The sequence below is a fragment of the Micromys minutus genome (assembly GCF_963924665.1).
Source record: "Micromys minutus genome assembly, chromosome: 12".
NCBI lineage: Eukaryota > Metazoa > Chordata > Mammalia > Rodentia > Muridae > Micromys > Micromys minutus.
Window position 1 is genome coordinate 53,229,254 of NC_137981.1, and position 21,084 is coordinate 53,250,337.

General features: G+C 38.5%; 1 protein-coding gene across 2 annotated transcripts in view; it reads left to right on the forward strand.

Annotated features, from left to right (window-relative positions):
* PPP2R2A (protein phosphatase 2 regulatory subunit Balpha) overlaps positions 1-21,084 on the forward strand; it is a 50,304-nt gene that overhangs the window by 19,402 nt on the left and 9,818 nt on the right. Inside the window, exons 3-4 of one of the 2 annotated variants that reach the window (XM_080926707.1) lie at positions 9,367-9,464; positions 19,363-19,528. In XM_080926707.1, the coding sequence (XP_080782833.1) occupies positions 9,367-9,464; positions 19,363-19,528 (264 nt within the window). The remainder of the gene's footprint in view (positions 1-9,366; positions 9,465-19,362; positions 19,529-21,084) is intronic. The other variant, XM_080926708.1, reaches the window with a different exon arrangement.

Here is a 21,084-nt window from a genome sequence, read left to right on the forward strand (position 1 = left end):
CTGGGGGTGGATGAGGCAGGGAGGCAGTTAGGGCTGGAGGAGAGAGTTTTAACCTAGAAGCTCAAAGATGAAACTAAACTGTTCTTTAGCTTGTAGCATCACCACCTGGCCATGAAGTTCTTACTGTTTTTCTGTGCCAACCAAGGAGCTGTAATGGCATCCTTGAAGATGTCTCCAATGGATACTGCCCTCTGATGTTCTAGTCTTTGTGTAAGCTTCTCACTTGAATATGACAAACCTAGCAACTGGCTTGTACAAGCATGACAGAAGTGATGACATACACTTATAAATACAACAACCAGAAAGGTCCGGGCTGCTCCCTTTCATTTTCTTTAATTTTCATGACCAGCTACCATGATTGTGAACTTTTCTGGAATCCATTTGGCAGAGAACTGGTATCTCAGGCAAGCATCCAGGAAAACTGATGTCTGACAGCAGCTATGGAAGTGAGTCTGTAGCTGGCGCTTACATAGTTTTCCCTCTGGAGCATCCTCTCACCTGACAACCAAAAAAAAAAAATAAGGCCACTGGAAACAATAGTTTTTATTTTGAAGACACTAATCCAGTGGAGTTACACAGAAAATCTCCATGTCACCAATCCAAAAATTACATTACTCACATCTTTTTAAGTTATTTTAAATATTGCTTATCACTACTGCTTTTCCAAAACACTGTGCTTGGTTTCTGGAAAAACATCCAACCTCACCAGCCGCACCCCAAGTCCAGGCATCTCTTCATGTGGTTCCTGCTCAGCAGTCAAGGATAGGAGAGCCTTAAGGCTCTTAGCCCACAACCCTGGTTTTCTTTGCCTACTCCACAAGGATGTCACATGACTTTAAGTGCTTTCTGCAAACTACTGCCAAATCTGTCTAGTTACCTATGTGACATTTCTGCTCATGTCCAATCAGGTATGTGCAGATGCCATCCATCCATCCATCCATCCATCCATCCATCCATCCATCCATCCATCCATCCATCCATCCATCCATCCATCGTGTTTCTTGCAGGATTACCTTCAGAAAGCATTCTTCTGCTGCCAGCCAGCTCTGACCTTTCTCATCCCTTGTTTAGTAAGATCTCATTCAGAGTTATCATCACTTGAAAACATAACTTTTTTTGAAAAGTATAATAAAGACAAGGAGTTGAATTTTGAATATGGTTGCAAACCAGGTCAGGAAATGACTACCTGATGTTTTAATCTACCAAAATTGAGAGGAAAAGAAATTTTTACAAAGATACAAACAGAAAGAATTCACTGAAATTGCCTCTCCCCTGTTTTTATTTTTTTATTTTATTTTTTATTTTTTTGGCTCTTGAGTGTCTCAGGCTAGCCTTGGACATCCTTTACAGGGAACGATGGTATTGACTCCTGATCCACTTCCTGCACCTATTTTAAGTGCTGAGAGTGTAGGTTGCCACCATGGTATGCTTAAATTGCTATTCCTATAAAGGTTATATGAGGTGTTCCTTTTGATTAAGGGGTTTGTGAAGAAATCAGTGGTATAATCTTTTGGATTAGTTATCCAGTGGGCTTTTTTTTTTTTTTAACAGTTTTATCTGCTCTTTAGATGCTGTTAAATGGAGTTTGTGAGGTACATATCTGTCTATTAGTGATGAGGTCCATTGAGCCAGTGGGAAGATGGCATTTACCTTTATTTTATGTTTGGTTGAAGATTTGTACATATCTGCCCTCTTGGCTTTAGGTTTTTCATCTGTTAAGCCTGTGTATTAATGTAAACAAGGTTACATGTTTGTGTTGGGAATTAAATGCTAGAACATTGCATGAAGCTTACCACAGCACAACCATACAGCACTGCACTGGCTCTGAGAACAGGGTTACTTACTAGGATTTCTGAGGCACCTCTGCTTTGGTCTTCTGTCTGTTCTCCTTCTTCCTGATACTCAATCTTTCTGTGTTGCAGCTGACAGGGCACACAAGCTGACTGGATTGTTAGTTAAAACTCTGTTCTGGCTCTTGGCCTCTCTTGCCCTTGTGCTCTTGCAGCCTTGCTCTCCCTTTTCCCTCCCCCCCTCTGTCCCACGTGCTCATGGCCGGCCTCTACTCCTCTACTTCTCTCTCTCTCTCTGCCTCTACCACCCTCTTAACTCTCCCATGACCTGAATAAACTCTAAAAAAAAAAAAAAAAAAAAAAAACTCTGTTCTGTCTCTGGATGTTAGAATAAGCCTGTAAAATTTTTATAACGTAATCTAAAAGTCTCTTTAGTTTTCTCATTTTTATTTCTTGTGTTTGTAACCTATGAGAAATCAAATTTGAATTAAGAATGCATTCTGGTGCCTTTGGAAGTCAGATGAGTGATCCTTTGGAACTGGAGTTTTTAATTTGTGGTTGTGGGAGCCTTAGAGCCACCTCTTCAGCCTTAAAAGACATTTTGCTTTTTAATTTTGCAGAGACAGATGCAAATTTCTTGTGTTTGATGCCATTCTGGTTCACATAGTCAGTTTTAGCCCAACCAGGAACACACACCAAGACACCCCCCCCCCCCAAGAGTGAAAGTAGAAACTACTTGGTTGGTGACTAAGATATGTGGAGTGTGGTTTGTTTGCATAAACAACAGAAGAAGATGTGTTTGTATCGCCATCATCAGTATTACTGGTGATTTCGGACCGGGTCTCAGTAGCCCTTGCTGGCCTACGGTTTGCTATGTAGACCAGGTTGACTGCAAACATTTTGGTGCTACAATTAGGTATGAGCCATCGCTCCTGGTTTGGGTCAAGCAGTTGGAATAATTTGATTTGTAGAGCTAAGTTATTGGACATCCAGTGAAGATAGTGTTGTAACTTTGGGTTTAAAATGGTCAGTTTATAGCTCTCTCCTTGTAGTTTATAAAGCATTTCCATGATGAGGTTTGCCTGTTAAAATCATACTTTGGAGACTAATGTATTAGGAGCTGTTTCTCTTTGTTGCAGGAGGGTATATAGTTAATTGCATTGTGTTTATCCAAACATGATACCAAATTATCCAGGAACATTTTATTAAGGGAGACTGGTTCCATATCACTTCTCTGGAAAACACTTTTTGGACCCCAATTCTCATGTAAACATTACAATGTAGGTTTTCTCTGAGCATGGACAGCCATGGTTTTTGTTGAGCTTTTAAGAAACCATAGTCTGTTTCACTAATTTGGGTTGAGGAAAACCATGGACATTTCTCTGTAATTTAGTTGGGAATCACATAAAACTTGGGAGGATGATATTTTAGCCAGAAGACAGTTGGAATCCTGACCTTGACCAGCCATGACACAGGCCCAGGCTCCGTCTGTCTGTATGTGAAGAAGCAACAGAACAAAGCAGTTGTGATACTGTTACTCTCTTGGGCTTTAGGCTCAAACATCAGTTAACTAAAGTAGACTATTTGGAAAACAAAGGCCAAGGCTATGTTGACTGTAACACCCTAGAGACAGTTAATATTTTGTTTTATTTGGCTGTTTATTAAGGGTCTCACTGTGTAACCCTGGCTGGGCTAGAACCCTCTAGGTCTTGAACTCAAGTTTACCTGCTTGCCTTTGTTTCCTTAGTGCTGGAGTTAAAGAGCCTCCAAATAGGAATCAGACATTCTTACTTTATGTCTATTTTCTGTGCCTCTTCTGTACGAATGTGGTCCTGAGGTATTGTAGATGAGGGATCTCAGCCCTTGAGTGGTTTCCTGAGTAGAACCTTTTCTTGAGTAGAACCTAGGAAGACAAACACATCTTTATCTTAAAAAAGGTATCCCAACCATCTCATTCTGTCCATGCCCTGACTCAAGACAGTGGGAACACACTGGCTTGTGTGCCTGTGAACACAACAGGGAGGCATTTGCCTCTAGATGCTTACCACCACCACCTTTCCTCTGCCTCTCAGGTAGAAGAGGAATGAATGAATGGTCTAGTCAGTGCCAAGTGGGAAGTCTGTGAAATGGGAAGAAAGAAATGGTGTGGCCTGTTTGTCAAGGGTTTATTTTTGAAGGGAAGAGGTTTCCAAAGGACATTAAGTTGAACCTGCTCTGCATGGAACAGTGGATTTTGTTCCAACTGGGTTTAGTGGCTTGACCTTGGGAAAAATACTGAGGACTTTGAGCTCCCTCTAGAGGACAACAGCCTAAAAAGTGTCCTGAAGTTCTTTGGGGGAAAGAACCTGAAGACAGCCTTCCCTTTCTAGTAAGAAGTTGCTGCATTAGCTTCCCCTTTTTGTGTTAGGAATCAAGATAGGACTCTAAGCCTCACAAGTGCTAAATCTCACCTCAGTCTGAGCATTCCCTTATAATATGGAGAAATGAGTTTTTCTGGGGGGAAAATTGGGTTAGTCATGTCTAGATAGCTTTGTGGGGCCAATGAAAAGATGGTGAAAATGGACCGCGCCTTTTAACTGGAATATAAGTGTGTAACAAGCTTTGATTCTTGAGTGGACCTTTTAAAACGACAGAGAAACAGGTAATGCTCTCTTCTCGCTCTACCTCTCCAGTGTCTGGAAGAACAAGTACTGGAAGATTAACAAGATGATGAGCCAAGGTATAGGCTTGTGCCTAATAAACATGTGAACAAGCCGACACGGACCTACCTAAGCTTCAGAGCCTAGCTGACTACTAAGCAGTTTGCTCTAGGACAAGAGTGTTAGCAGTGGTCAGATGTTCTGAGGGGCATTGTTTTATCGTTTTTATTATGGTTCATCCTTTCATTCTTTGTCTATTCCTCTTTGCAGAACTTGTATGGATTCAGTTATTTTAAAATGCAGTTATAAAATGAAACATTAATTTTGTGCTAATTTGAATGAGACTGTGTGGCACATGTTTATATATGTGCACATGAACATGCTTGCGGAGGCCACTGGTTGAGGTCAAATGTCTTCGTGCTCACTTTATGTGGTGCTGGATATCAAATTCAGGACTTCGTACATGCTGGGCGAGCAGTCCAGCAGCTCAGTTATAGTTTCCACTTTGATTTTTATACTTCTAGCATTGCTCTTTTTCCCTTTAAAGTTTGGGGGATATGGATGGTGAAAGCATGCCAAAGGATCTAAAACCAACCCTGGAGGCTTTTTAGTTTTTGTTTTATTTAGAGAGATTGTTTAGTCAACATGATAAAAGTTTTAAATATTTGTATTAGCTTTCTTGTAGCTGACAAACACAATTTAGGAATGATAAAAAGCTAGTTTTGGTTTATGGTTTGAGGAGATATATTCTCATGCCAGGGAAGGCAATGGTGGATAATTCTGTGTCCACAGCCAGGCATCAAAGCCTGCATTGCCCCTCCCCTGGTTCTATTCAGCTTGAGACCATAGCCCCTGAGATGGTTGTTACCCGTGGGTCTTCCTCCTCAGCTAAATTACTCCCAAAACAGAAGACATGAGGAGGTATGCTTCCTGGATGCTAACAGATTTGGTCAGGTTAACACTGAAGATTCATTATCACAGTGTCTGCAGTGTTGTGTGCCTGTACAGGTTAAGTGATGATGGCTGTCAGCAGACGATTGCCTTTTGCTTTCTCATTTAGCTATTTGAGGAGTTCGAGTATCCTGGTGTTCCCATGGAAATGATACAGTATCTCGTACCTGTCTTCCTGTCTAAGCTCTAGTATTTTGTTTTCAGTTTCCCGTTACTGTCCTAACAGTATCAGACTATTTTGTAGCTTTTAGAAAACTGGTATTTAGGCAGCTTTCTGATACAAACCTGCCTTTCAATACCGAGATGTTCAATCACATAATACTCTCTGCTGAGTTACTAAAATAACACTAGTTCTCAGGTTGAGAATTATCTTCCCTTGACATTTATGAGATTTGAGGGTACAATTAAAGATGCATAGCAGCTGGGAACATGGCTCAGCATGAACTTGGCTTTTACTTTGTATTTTGAAGTACAGCTTGCAGGACTTTACAACCCAGATGCCTAGACACACTTCAGCAATTTATCCAAATTGAGTCTATCCTTAATTTGTATTCACCTGTTAGTTCTGGGGCTGAAATGGGCTTCTATGTGCTAGTAAGGCTGTGTTCTGCCTCTGAGCTATAGTCATTTCTAAGTTTAACATGAGGCATCTCTACATACTGATTTATTTGGTCTCTATGTGCTAGGATCAATTTTTGCTTTTTATATTTCACCTTTGGCATTATTACAATGTTTGGTTTTTGAGGCAGGGTTTCTCTGTGTAGCTCTGGCTGTCCTGGAACTCTGTAGAGTGGGCTGGCCTTGAATTCATAGAGATCCTTGTGCCTCTGCTCCCAAGTGCTGGGTTAAGTGCTGGTGTCACCACCAGTAATTATTATTTATTGTTATTATTTTAAAAGATTTATTTGTTTTATATGCATACACACATCAGAAGAGAGCGTCAGATCCCATTACAGATGGTTGTGAACCACCATGTGGTTGCTGGGATTTGAACTCAGGATCTCTGGTAGAACAGTCAGTGCTCTTAACTGCTGAGCCATCTCTCCAGCCCCTTATTTATTATTTTTAACAGGGTAATTGTATAACTATAGCCTAGAGCTCCCTGTATAGATGAGGCTGACCTCAAACAGTCAATGCTTTTGCCACTCTACCTTGTATTTGAGATGGTACTTCTTACCTAGAGCTCATCTAGATAGGCATTTGACCAGGAGCTATCTGGCTAACTCCTTGGTAGTTTTGTGAATGCGTCTGTTTTCTTTTTCTATTTTTAAACATTTACTGAATCCTTATGAATATATTGTTCCTCTTTCTTGAAGAGGTGAAATTTAGAACGTGTGATCACTCAGTACCCTTGATACCTTATTGTAGTGGGTGCTATGTTATGTGCTTAGTTATTCTCAGTCATTACTTAGGTAAAAATTGTTTGGTTCTAGGTGCTTTGAATACAGGTACTTTCTCGGTGTGTGAGGGAAGCAGCAAATTGAATATTTAGACAGCATTCCTTTGCCTTCATTCCTTAATTTATAGACACTAGCTGCTCCTGAAACCATATGGCTGCTAAATTTGAGTCTTGGTCTTGACTCTTGACACTAGTGTGTAACACCACCCCCTATAACATACTTGATATTTAGAGTTTTCCATTGCTTCTTTAGGAATGGAAAATGATAAACTATAGTTAGTGCTATGAGTAGGATATAGATATATTTAACACTCACTTGATACATTGTAGTTCCATATATCTGTGTCCATGAATGAGCTCGGAGTCATTTTTATATATAATCTATTGTATTAATGTAAGTATCCAATTCTTTTTATATATAAGAACTAAGGTGGTCAGACCTTCTCTAGCTAGCTAGTAAATTGCCCTTAGTTTTGGGCTCCAGGAAGATACTTACAGAGAGGGGTGGTAGGCCATAATTTTTAACTTGTAACTACAAGTACCTTTCACATTTCTTGTTCGTCAGGTATTTAGCACATGTTCAGCTTCAATTTCAGAAGCCTTACATAGCTGTCTGTACTGGTTGGTTTCTTTCAAATTATTTCCTTGAAAAGTCATTCTCATTTAAAATTATAAAGCTAGTGAGTAACATTGCCTCACAGCTCAGAGTTAAAATATAGAGAAAATGGTAGGGCTGAGAATTTGGTCCATTAACATGAAGCATTTGTCACTAATAGTTTCTGTATGCCACAAGTGGGTGTTTTTCTTTGAGTTTTAAAACAAGTGTTAAAGTTTGGAATTCTTGGCTATCTTATCTGATCATCTCTTTATTATGCCACACAAAGGACCTTTCTTTGTGTGATGGCAAGAACAGGCAAGGTAAAAATAGGCCACTAATACTGCTGTCAGTCAACCCAACTATATTCCACCCCCAAAAGAAGTGATTGTTTCACTTATAGAGGGCAAGCTTGGATGGTAATAATTTTAAAAGGAGATATTATATTCATAGAATGAATCCATTATAAACTTAATTTGAATTGATGTAAGAACTAATGAGGCCTTTAAAAGACTTTTCTTTTGTTGCATAGTTTATAAATCTATATGTCTAAAATTTGCTGAGTGTTAGTGTTCGGGGTGGGAGTCCCCTTATCACTAGCTATGTTAGAATGTTCTGAGATTAGTAAGACAGTCTTGATTGTAAAATAACATTTTTTATAGTCCTTAGAAAGATTCATTTTCTTTTAAAAAGTATTTTGGTCTTTGCCATTTCTTATTTATGATAACATAACTCAATGTTTTATGCTGGGCAATGTCACATTTAGTATAATGATTTTGATTGTGGTGTCCCTGCTGTAGCTTTTATAAAGTATAGAATAGTTACTTAAATCTAAAGAGTGTTCCCATGTTGGTAGTTTTCATGACGTAATTCTGTTTTCAGCCTGCTCACCATAATGGTGTGTATTCTAATTAACTATATTCTGTGTACCCAAAAGTATATATGTTACTGACTTTTAAGACTACAATTTAGATTTATGACTATTAGAATGCCATCAGAAATTATTCTTATTAAAAATGTTTCCTCTCCTATAATATCTGCTTTAGAGTTTTGTTGTTGGTTTTTGTTTGTTTTTGAGACAGGGTCTCATGTGGCAAAGGCTGGTCTTGAAGTCCTGATCCTGTTGCCCCTGCCTCCCAAGTATTGGGTCATTGGCCTGCACCACTACATTGGTTTCTTTCTGCCCTAATTTTGAAAATTTTGAGTTTGTAAAAACAAGCCTAGCAGCAGAGATGGGCACTTGCATCTCATACTTGAGTCTTCCTTTAGAGTTGGATCTACAGTAACCCTTCTGACAAAACCAAAATTGCCACCATGCTCATTAAGAGTATGTAAATGAAGGCACATATCTAACTCCATCACTCAAGAGGCTGAGCTGGTAGGATTGCAAGTTTGAAGCCAACTTGAGCTACTCAGCTAGTCCTTGTCTTGGAAAACCAAGCCTAGAAACAGTATTGTTAGAAAATTAATAAAATAATTATTGTTTGATAGTGTTATGATAAAATGTTTCATGAAGTCCAGGAAGAAAAATAAGTTATGAGGAGTTCAAGACCAGCCCAGGTTACAAGAGAACCCTTTTCCAAACAACCCACCAACTTTCAAGATGGTTCAGTGGGTAGTGCGAGCCTGGAAACTGTTTGAAGATGAAGGAACGAACCATTCTGCAAAGTTGCCCTCTAACCTCCACATGCACATGTTGTCCTGTTCACCCCTCTGCAAGTCACATACATATAACATAAATAACAACAATACCAAATCCTACAAATAGGTTGTTGTTTTTTTCTTTGCATTCAAATTAAGTGAAATATTTACAAACTTGGCATTTATTATTATCTTCCTGATTGGTTGAATCATTTTGCGTTGGTTTATTTGGGGGATCTTCTCCCCAAATAAAAGTGTTTCTGATGCTCGTCGCTCTAGAATGTTAGGACTATCCTTAGTGAGTTGAGGGACAGAAACTGATGTCTTTTTGTTTTTGTTTCAATTATACAGCAGATATAATTTCTACAGTAGAATTTAATCATTCTGGAGAATTACTAGCCACAGGAGATAAAGGTGGGAGAGTTGTCATCTTTCAACAAGAGCAGGAGGTAAGTACTGACAGTTCAGTGTCTCCTTTTCAGTTTGATCTTGAGACTGGAGGTTGTGCTGGAGAAATCAAGCTTTAGCATTGAACCCTGAGTACATACTTGTCTGCAGATAGCTTGTGGTTCCTCTTAGCTCTGCTGTGTATGTGTGTATGCCTTTGTTGCTTTTATTTGAAAACTCATTTTAATTGTAAAATCCTTCCGTTACAGAAGAGGGTAGGAAGTAGTTGATTAATCCAAGGCTTAGCCAGAGGTGAAGAAGCCTTTACCCTCAGTAATAAGTTGACCTATCAAGGCTTAGCTGCTCTGGGTAATTGAGGGTACAGTTGACTGGAAGAAAATCAGCCAAAGTACTTTATGATCAGTTCATACAAAAACTGTTACTAGCCCTTAAATGTTTGTGTTGTGCTCGCACCTTTGTGAATAGAATTAATACATCAACAAAGTGCTAGCTTTTAAAATAAGGGTTTTGGATACTGTGTTCCCTTTCCTCTTAAGAATGAAAATTTCATATACAGAGTTTATAGTTAAGTACATTTCGGTTTTGTTTTTCTTACAATTTATGCACACTTGTAAATCTGATCGAAGGGATTTCTCATAAGAATTTTGTATGGACACAGTTTGTCATACTGGATATTTCCAAACTTGCTCCAGTAATTTTATGTCAAGGTGTAACCTTTAAGACAGTTGGCTTTGAAACATCTGTCCCTGTCTGTCTATAACATACTCAAGAGAATTTAATGTTGATAAATTACAGGATTTTACAAATGTCTAAATCAAAACCCAGGGTAAGGTTTTACAGGATTGTAAAATTCCTTAAGTAAGCAAAGAATCTAGTAATAATACGACTACTTTGCACTTCTATAGCGCCTTTGACCTGAGGATCTCAAAGTGCTTTAGAAACACTAATGAATTAATCCTCACAACACCCCAGTGAGGTAGGTAATTTAATTTTAAAAGAAATGATTAATAGTGTCTGAATAGAAGATGCACAAACACTAAATATGTCTCCTTTAATTTAATCTTTTGTTTGGAAGAAAGTAAGAAAAATAAGACTCAAGCCTTTGCTTGACAGAGTGATCTGGTGGGAAGGGAGGCCGAATCCTTTTCTGTTTCTGGATTTGTTTTGAGCCAGGGTGTCAGATATCTTGGACTGGCCTAGAATTTACTATGTAGCCAAAGATGTCTTTGAACTTCTGATAACCTTGCCTCCACTTCTGAAGTGCTGGGATTATGGACCTATAGCACCATCTGAGTTTTATTTTTACCGGGGATGGACTTTATGCATGCTAGGTAAGAAGCATGCCAACTGAACCTCATCCCCAGCCCATTTGTCCAGTTTTAAACAGGTAGAAATGTGACCATAATTATCTTTAAAAGAAAGTAAAATGAGACTTAGTTCCTTTCTTTACAAATAAAAATATTAAGTTAGAAATATATAGCCAAAAAAAAAAAAAAAAAACCAAAGAAAAGAAATATATAGCCACTCTAGAATTTTTGGCAAGTCTTTTTTTTTTATTTCTTTTTTTTTTGCTGCCTTTTGTGTTAGATTCCCCTAAAATTCCAACATCATTTATTTGTTTTCTTGATTACTTATTTAGAAACAGTATGTCATATAGCCTAGGCCAGCAGTGAGTTTGGCAGAGAATTGGAATTTGGGTGTTCGGGTTCTGCTTTCTAAGTCCTGGGATTAAGAGTATATGTCACTAAAACTGGCTAAAGAGAAAGTCCAAAAATGATTTCAATTACTGTGCTTAATCTCTCAGGCGAAGGGTGGTGCACACAGGCTTTCTATTCTGGGGGTAGGGGGTGTTCCGGTTCTTTGCTGAGGCCACTGCTATTTTAAAGTGAAAGTTGTCAGCTAAAAGCTAACTTGGAAATATTTTGCATGTGGATGAAGTCATTTCCACCTTCTGTAGGTGTTAATTTGTTATTAAAGTCAAATCAGATGCAAAAAGGGCGGGAATTTAGGATAAAATGGGGCAAGTGACTGCTTTTATATGAGTTTAGTAGTTGTCAAAGCACTCTAGAATCGTTTTTAAAGGACCAGTGATAGTGATTGGTAACATAAGCCTGACAAAGGGAAATTGTTTAAACTGTGAGAATATCAGAAAATAAGCCCAGAAGTTTATATCAGAGTAGTCTAATGATGGTGAGACATCTTGGTGGATAAAGGTCCTTCAGCCAAGCTTGACGACTTGCACCTTAACCCTTAGAACTTAGGTGAAAGGAGATGACAGGCACCTACAGGTTCACCTAGCTTCCCTATGGGGGCCATGACACACCTCCAATGGAAAGAAATATGATGTTCTTTTAAAAAGAAAAGAAAAGGTGGTTTCTTATTTTCTGAAGTCTCTCCAAAGAGTCTGAAATGCTGTTTTAAATAAGTACTGTTTGAGGAAGAATTAGCAGAATGGGTAACTTTTTGGTAATGGCATCATGATATATAATTCTTTTCATATGTTTTATATGTATTATTTTGAGAATCACTTAGTATATATAAAATGTTTTAACAGTGATGATCCCCCCCCCATATCTGCATGCTGTTAATATTAACTGATGTGTTTCTGCTAATTAATCTTTCAGACTGTAAGCTGTGTCTTAGGGGGTAACTTTGGGTCTGTCAGTGATTAGTTAATGAGTGTGTACGGGTCTGAGGGAGTCACATCTATATTGGTGAAAGTATGTTTCTGAAAAAGGAAAAGGAACTGCGATAATCTTTTTCTAATTTTTAGGTTAAATATCCCAAAAAGTTTCATAACAAGGGCATATTTCTTATTTTAATAGAGACATTGAGGCATAAAAATAAAGAGATTTTTCTGAGGCGATCATAGCCATGATGTCATCAGTAAAGCCTTACTGTGTATCCTAAAGTAAATTGATTACCCAAGTTCTTAATTTGTTTTTAACAATTTAAAATATCTTTTGAGAACAAAGGAAATATCTGAAAGTTTTGGGTTTTTTTTTTTTTCTTTTTTAAATAACAGATGGGTTTTAGAAGATTTGAGGCTGCCTTTTGGTTTGTAATGGGTTTGTGGTTTGCATGGATGTTCAGTTGAGATGAGCAGTTGCCATGACTACTTTGCTTTTTTCTTTTGAGATAGTCTTGTCTTACTGTCACTCTAGCTGACATAGCTGTAGACCAGGCTGGCCTCAAACTCACCAAGATTCTCCTGCCTCTGTATTCTGAGTGCTGGGATTAAAGGTGTGCACCACTATATATAGTTGCTGGTTTTTTCTTTTTAACCAGTACTTTTTTTTGTTCTTTGAGATTTCCATTCTTATACATATTTTAACATTTATTTCTGCCATGCACACTAACCCTTCCCCATCTCTATCTCCTTCTTCTGTAAGCTCACAGTCTAGTTAGTGCTGCCTATATGTATACATGGGTGTGAGGCCATCCACAGGATTCTGGGTAACCTACCACTGACCACATCCTGAAAGAAAAATGACTCCTTTCTCCCCCAGCCTTCACCAACTGCCAGTAGATCTTCAGCTAGGGGTGGAACCTCATAAGTCCCTTCTGCATCCATGCTGGAATACTGACTGGCTTGATCCTTGGTTAAGTCTTGTGCATGTAACCACTTCTGCTGTGAATTCATTAGTGCTACAGCCTAATCTTGTCCAGAAAAACATTTCACAGCATCCTTCTCAACTTCCGGGTGGGAAGTTAATATACTTAGGCAGAACACTATAGTCACTGAACTCTTAGTGTTTAATTCTTAGTTGCTAGTCTCTCTTTGTATTATTAACTGCTACCTGCTGCAAAAAAGAAGCTTCCCTGGCCTTTAGAGAGTGTAACTAATCTATGGGCAATAAGCATAAATATTTAGAAGGCAGTTTGACAGCATGAACATTTAGCAAAATAACATAACAGGACCATCCCTTCCACCTTCAGCCTATGACCTTAGCCACAGGCCTCTGGCCAAGTTTACAGCTCCACACATGAATTACCTCCTGTGGCACAATCCCCAAATTCAAATTACTAAGTAGTTGTACCTCTGTAACAGCCGTTCCTTTGTGGTTATGTGAGCTTGTCTTTCTTGTTAAGGTTGGAGTTGTGGCAGGCAAGGTCCAGTGCTGGTTATGAACACTGATGTCTCTTCCTTCCCAGCAGCCTGTGTGGTACCTTTCCTCTATGGAAGCTAGCCAAGAGGGAAGTTTCTCCATGAGTTCCAGATCCATTTCTTTGTCCTACAGTCCGTCTGGTGTTTTGGCAGTAGGGTCTTTGCATCTAGTTACGGTGGATAACCAATAGCAATAACAGTAGCCTGGGTTGTTTCAGGTGCTTCTGGGACTTGTAGGGAGGTAACCCAATCCTTAGACTGAAATGTTCATTTCATAACCTGTGTCTTCTGGGTGCAGCATTGTCCAACCAGACATCCTTCAAACCTATTAATTTAAAATTTAGAATAAAAACTTTATACTAAAAGTTATTTTATACAAAAATATATTTTTACAAAGTAGTAGGTTCTGGAAAGCTTTTCATCTTAAACAATTGAGTGGAGTTGCTTTCCTGATTTGTTTTTTTCATATGCTTGTTATTGGTATGTTAATTTGCATAGTGTTTATCAGATCTGAGAGTTGGTTTTTTTTTTTTTTTTTCTTCTGGTGGTCTTTTAGGTCTCAGGTATAGAATCATATCATCTGCAAATAGAATATTTGACTTCTTCCTGTCCTGTTTGTATTCCTTTTGTTTCCTCTTTTGTTTGTTTATGGATCGTTTGCCTGAATGTATGCCTGTGCGCCATGTGGACACCTGTGGCTTGTGAAACCCAGAAGAGGGTGTTAGATCTTTTGGAACTAGAGTTAGAGCTGGGTATTTACTAGACCCTGGGTCCCACAGAAGAGTAGCCAGTGCTTCGACCCTCTGAGCCTCTAGTTCTCTTGGTGCCCTGGCTAAGAATTATTGTATTGGGTAGGAGTGACTAGAGGAAACACTCTTGTGTTGTTATTCCTGGTCTTATTGTAAATGTGTGTGTGCCTGTCTGTCTGTCTGTCTTAGTTAGGTTTTTAATGCTGTGAAGAGACCATGGAAACTAATATAAAGGAAAATATTTAATTGGCGCTGGCTTACAGTTTCAGGGATTTAGTTCATTATTGTCATTGTGGGAAGCATGTCAGCATGCAGGCAGATAGGGTGCTGAGGGTTCTAGATCTGGAGGGGCAGGCAAACAGAAGAAACTGAGGCAGTTTCTCCAACAAGCCACACCCACTCCAGCATTGGTGTATGGGGGCCATTTTTACTCAAACCATCTCAGTATGTTTCTGAGTGTGTATATTTGTACATGTGCTCATGGGGAGTCTGCTCTTTTCCTTCCACCATGGTGATTTAGGAAGTTGAACTTTGGTTGTCAAGCTTAGAGGCAACCTGCTGCTGAGCTGTCTTTCAGTCCCCAGTTGGGAGATGTATGTTTGGGGACATGGTTTCTCTCTGTAGCCCCAGCTGTCCTGGAGCTCACTCTGTAGACCAGGCTAGCCTTGAACACTTTTTTTTCTACCTTGTGTGCTAAGATTAAAGGCGCGTGCAGCTTCACCTAGATAGTTACGATTTTTAGTTACTGCTTCAATATTACTGCCTTGTGAGAGATGTGTTCAAATTGTTTTTCATCTTGATTTGGTAGACCAGTTGTTTAGAAATTCACACTTTTTCCCCCTTTTTAGGTAAGACCTAAATATTTTCTGAAGTTCACTGTAGCACATTTGTTTTCATTTCTAATTTTATTAATTTGGATCTTCTCTTTCAGTTAGTTTGGCTAGGGGTTTGCCTTTCTTGTTTTTCTTTTTATAGAACCAGCTCTTTGGTTGAGTTTTCTGTTTCATTAGTTTATGCTCTGATCTTCACCATTTTCCATTTGCTGACTTGTTCTTTTTCAGAGTTTTAAGGTGCATATATCAAGAGAGGTCTTGTTAACTTGTTAACACAGGTACCTGGAATTTTATAAACTTCACTCCTAATGCTGCCTTAATCATATCACATGGGGTTGGGTAGGTTAATGTTTTTATTTTTATTTGACCCTAGAAATGTTTTTCTTTTCTTCTTCATTTCTTAAGAATTCTTCTCATCTCCAGTGTGCTGTTTAAGAGGTCTTTATGCTCCTTACTTGTTCTCTTGCTGTTACTCCACTGTGGTCTGAATTGTTTCTGTTTTCCTCAAGGTCTGCATGTGGTGGTGCCCACCTTTAATCCCAGCACACAGGAGGCAGAGGTAGCAGGTGGGGCTCTTTGAATACCAGGCCAGCCTGGAGAGAGTTCTAGGACAGCCAGGGTTGTTATAACTGTCGGAGCTTGCTTCCTGTCTGAAACAGATCCGTGATCTGTTTTAGAGAAAGTTCCCCTTAGTCAGTGTGAAATGGCCTTTAATATTTTTTTTCCTGGCTACTTATGTCTACGTTATTGGAACACTTTTTTTGTTCCTTCACCCTAAATTACTAATCTTTGGTTGTGAGTTACATTTCTTGGGGTCACTAGACAAATGGCACCTATTTTTTTTTTTGATCCAGTGGTGATTGTGACGTTTTAATGGAGACTCAATCGTTGGCATTCAGTAGTTATTAAACATATGTATTGGCTCCTGCCATTCTGTTGCTTTTTGTAGTATTTAGTAATTCCTTCTTTGTCTCTTTTTAACTGTTAATTTAGTGTGATTTATTCTTCCTGTGGCCTTGTAGATGAGTTTGCTTTTCTTTGTAAAGATGACTTTCTGGTCATACATTGTTTAGTCTTTTGTTGTTTTGAGACAGGGTTTATAGAGCAGGCTGGCTGCCTCTGCCTCTGGAATGCTCGAATGAAAGGCATGTGTCACCACTGCTTGGCTTATTTAGTCTATTTTAATCGTGGAAATTTGTGTTCTTCTATCATTATGAGAGATTGCTTTGCTGGATATAGTAGTCTTAAGTTGCCATTCATTCATTAGCTTTTTAAAATAAGACCGTCTGGCTTTGAAGTTTAGTTTTGCAGTAGATGGGCCTGCCTCTATAGCGAGTTGGTTTTCATTCTTGTTTTGAGGTTACTTTCTTTGTTTTGTGTATTTACTGTTTAAATTACCTTTTGATGGAGAGGCTCCTTTCTGGTTATCTGTCTGTGCTTCCAGTATCTGGATTGGCATCTCATCTCTTTCTAACTGGCCTTGTGGCTATTCACAGTTAAATTGATTAAAGAAGAGATAAGCCCACTGTAGTCTAGGTGGTAAAATAAAGAGTAAATGCACACAATAGCTAGGTTTGCAGTAATGCTACTGTTGCTCCCAGAGCCTCCCTGAACTAATAGTCACTGCACCGTCCATTCTAATGGGAATCAATGTTAGAAGTTCTGATATATGTAAGGTGTTAAAAATGGATGGGACTTGGACTTTTCAGTAGTGCAGTTCATGGAAAATAACCAATAGACCCATTCTAAAAGCTGAAAAGTCAGTGAATGAACAAAGGAGTGAGCTGTTAACCCAAGCTAGTGTGGGAGAATCACAGATTTGAGGCAATCCTGGTTTATATAGCAAAACTCGAGTGAATGAATGAGTTGAGTAAGTGAATTTCCCTTTGATCATAGTATTTTAGGTGTTGCCTATGTGGCCATTGGTTAACCTGTGGCAGGTAGAAAACAGCTTTTGACATTGTTATTCTATAATTGTGGTGTGTTTTCTGTTGTTGCTCTATAGGAGATGTGTGGTTTGGTTTTTGTACTGTTTTTGGTGAATACAAGCGTGTCTCTTTGAATATGAGCTTCTCTTTGGAAGCTGTTTTTGTGTTGCTAGCTGTGCATTTTGCTAAGTTCTTTCTGTTCCAAGTATTGTTTCTCAGGCAGGAATTTGACTGAAGATGCTGTATTCCTGACACTAATACAGGTGCTAAGGATAAACCATTTGTAAATTTGTTAGGAAAATTTTACACATGGAGCACATGGTGAAGAAAATAGATTCTTGTGATCAAAAACAAACTAAGAAAATAGGGATATTAAAAGGCCATGCAAGAAAACTCAAACACAGAAAATGTTAGAATGTGTCACAATTCTCTGTGATACAGGAGAGCAATGTTTGTTTTTGTTTTAAGTGAAACGCAGAAAGCCCCCTTCTGACATTGCTGTGTGTTGAAGGTAGGAAGGTGTCTTTTTCTTCATACTTTTCACTATCGAGGGTCCATTAGAAAACAGAGCTGCCATGTTGCTTAACCTAAACACAGGCTCTTCTGCCAGAGGAAAAGGCCATTCGGACTTCTGCAGTCTAAAAAGCTTCTTGTTGTTGTTTCGTTATTTTGTTCGGTTTTCTAGGTGCTAGGCCATCTATTCTATGACTTTGCCTTGGGAGTGAGTTTCTTCTCTTCTAGTGTAGTGGCATTTGGCTTCTTTTTAAAATACAATTTTCTTTGGTAAAAGGTGTTTCTTGTAGTCTCCTTTTTGTTGTTGCTTGTTTGTTTCTTTTAGGTTTTTGTAATAGATTGAAATAGACCAGGTGTGGACCTTGTATGAGATTCTTGAGGCATCTTTATGATGGTATTCAGATTCTGTTTCTGAGAATTTTGTTTTCATGGCTTTATGGTTTTCATGCAATAATTCACTGTGTAGCTTCTTATTCTGTACACTGGGTATTGAAGTGTGTACTTTTGTCATGGGTTTTGTTCCCTTTAAGCCTTAGATATTCATAGTACTATATACCAAACATATATACTAAAATAGGTCATAATACCTCAATTGTAGTTTCATTTATTATTTCATGTGAGGCTGTTTGGGTAAATTTAGATGAAAGATCATCAGCATGTGGTATTATACAGAAAAAACAAGCATGTTTTGGAATTTGGCATGAGTGTGGCACACCAACACATCTCAAGGTTGGATATGTTCTTGGTACATTCTGAAGACTTAACAGTTTTGACCAGCCCATTTACTAATGATTGATGTATACAAGAATAAGTGACTGAATAGTCCTGACTGCATTGTTAGAAGAAACAACCCAAAGCAGATGTTTTCAAGATAATTGAACAGGTTTCTTCTGATGTGGGTGGGAAGATGGGTGTTTTGGTAGCTATAAACATTTCACTTGATAACTTTGTTTTCATTAAAGAGATTGCTTATCCATACATACAGTTGTGTTTTCATTTAATCTATTTTTCCAAAGAATCTAGTAAGTTTTTTTAATATTCTTTATGAAAATGTTTCTAATTTTGTGGTAGGTCACAAGATGAAATTGTGATTATAATTCTTTTGCTAGGCTACAATTGTTAACAGAAACACTTCAAATAGTGTTTGTATTGAATCCCTTCAATTGGATAAATATATATCAGCAGACTGGCACTAAGTGAACTAGCATCAGTTTGTGAGGTTCCTGTGATCAGAAAGAACTCGGCAGAGAAAGCCATGGAGCAGAGGTTCAGACAGGCATTGCCAGGGTGCTGTTATCTATATATGGGTGACATGGGTTGTTAGATTCAGGAGAGCACCTTTTTAAGGGCTTTTCATTAGTGAGATATAGAAAAGAGGCTTCAGAAAGGATAAGAGGACCAAACATCAGATTAGATAACAGAGTGGAGAAAATGGGCTCCAGCCAGCTGTTTCTGAGCAGCATCTTCCTAATTTTACACTTTAAATGTATCCATTACTATGGGTGTTCAGTTTCCTGCTTTAACAGTATGACCATGCTAGATAGTATACAAATTAACCAAATCAGTCTGTATTTGGTCTACCAGTTTCCTATTTAATAAAGCTTACTTAAAATGTTTCTTTCTTACTCTTAGTAAAGCTTTCTTTCTCCTTGAAGGACTTTAAAAACAGAGAACAGTACAATAGCATATAGGATAGAGCTGCCTAGTTTGGGTGTCTACAGTATTCAGAGTCTGTTGGGGTTGATTATGGTTTTATGTATTTCTCAACATAGTCCAAATATTTTTTTTTGTTGTTGTTGTTGTTGTAGAACAAAATCCAGTCTCATAGCAGAGGAGAATACAATGTTTACAGCACCTTCCAGAGCCATGAGCCAGAATTTGACTACTTGAAAAGCTTAGAAATAGAAGAGAAGATCAACAAAATTAGGTGGTTACCCCAGAAAAATGCTGCCCAGTTTTTATTGTCTACCAACGGTAAGTGTGCATTTTTTGTTTTCAGGTGCCACATGGACACATGTCCTGTAGAGGATACAGGCCCTTCTCATGTTAGCTATAATTACGTAAGGAAAGGTGTTAGAAAAGGTTAGATCTGTGTGAGATGTTGGACAGAGTTTTAAGTTCTGCATGACAAGTTAAGAATGGAATTTGTGTGTGTGTGTGTTTAATTATGAACTTGAGATTAAAGAGGTGGGGGTGATACTTGGAGATCTGGGTGTCATGGTCTATAAAAATTTTTAGGCTGACACATGTTAGCAGAAATCTCACATTTTCTCATCTAACTATTAATAGAAGCAAACCTTAGCACTTAGATCTTTCTATTTGCAGAGTGTGTAGACTCATGACTACTTAGGGTAACACAGTGGGAGATATTTAGAGCCCCCTTCATGCACTCTTGTGCCCCGTGGATTACTGTATTGAATTTATGGAATACAGTGCAGAAAACATTTCCACTCCTAATCCCATGCCTCCTTGGAGACCCATTTTCTCTCAATTAAATTTTTTTACCCTCTGCCTTCCTCTCTTTTTACATAAGTGGCACTTTCTTTGTGTTTATGAGGCAAGGGAGGTAATGAGACAGTCTTGCATTGTAGCCCAGGCTAGCTTTGAAGTCTTGATATCCTACTTCGGCCTCCCAAATATGGGCATGCCCACTGTATCCCACTTCACCTCTTCCTAAAAGGAAGTAACATAACAAGGCTGCAACACATCGAATCCTTGATAGAAGAAACAGATGATAGCTTCTGGTCTTGCTTCCATTTTGATTTATGTGGTAAACTAAGGTACTTCAAGTAGTGCTTCAACATTTTGGGTTTTTGCTTGTTTGTTTGGTTTTTGCATCAAGTAATACATGATTGTATCTTTTTTAAATAAAACAAATATCCCCGGGAAGTGTGTTGTATATTATAGTTTGGCTTGGAATATTTATTTTTATGACTGAGAGCCTTTCTGTCTTCAGAGGTGTGTCTTCCAGCCTCCTCCACTCCACCTATTCCTCCCCTCTTTTTTTGAGTCAGGAACTCATCATGTAGCCTAGGCTTACATGGAACTTGGCAAAGCTCTGCTTCCCTCTGTTTCCTGAGTATTTGGGATTAAAGACATATACCATTATACCTGGTTACCTACTTGCCTTACCTTATTACTTTTTTTTTTTTTCCTTTTGGACATAGATTCAGTTTCATGTGCTGGTCTTGAACTTATTTCCTAGCTCAAGCAGATTTGAACCTGGAATCTTTCTGCCTTAGCTTTCCCAGGTTGGAGTGATAAGCTTGGGCCATAAGGCCTACCTACTTCATGGCAGTTCGTTTCATATTTTTACTTTCTAAAGAGGAAGCTCAATTATAGGCTTTCAAGAGCTCAAGTAGAAACAGTAGTGAATGGTGAGACCCAGTGAGTGCTCAAGTCCCGCCTCCCTTCTCATAGCAGACCATTAATTGTCATTCATTTGTGTATGACACGTGCAGCTTCAGTAGATACTGTTTTCCTCTTCTAGAAAAAGTGTCATTAAATAAGCATTCCTTTATTTGGTTTTG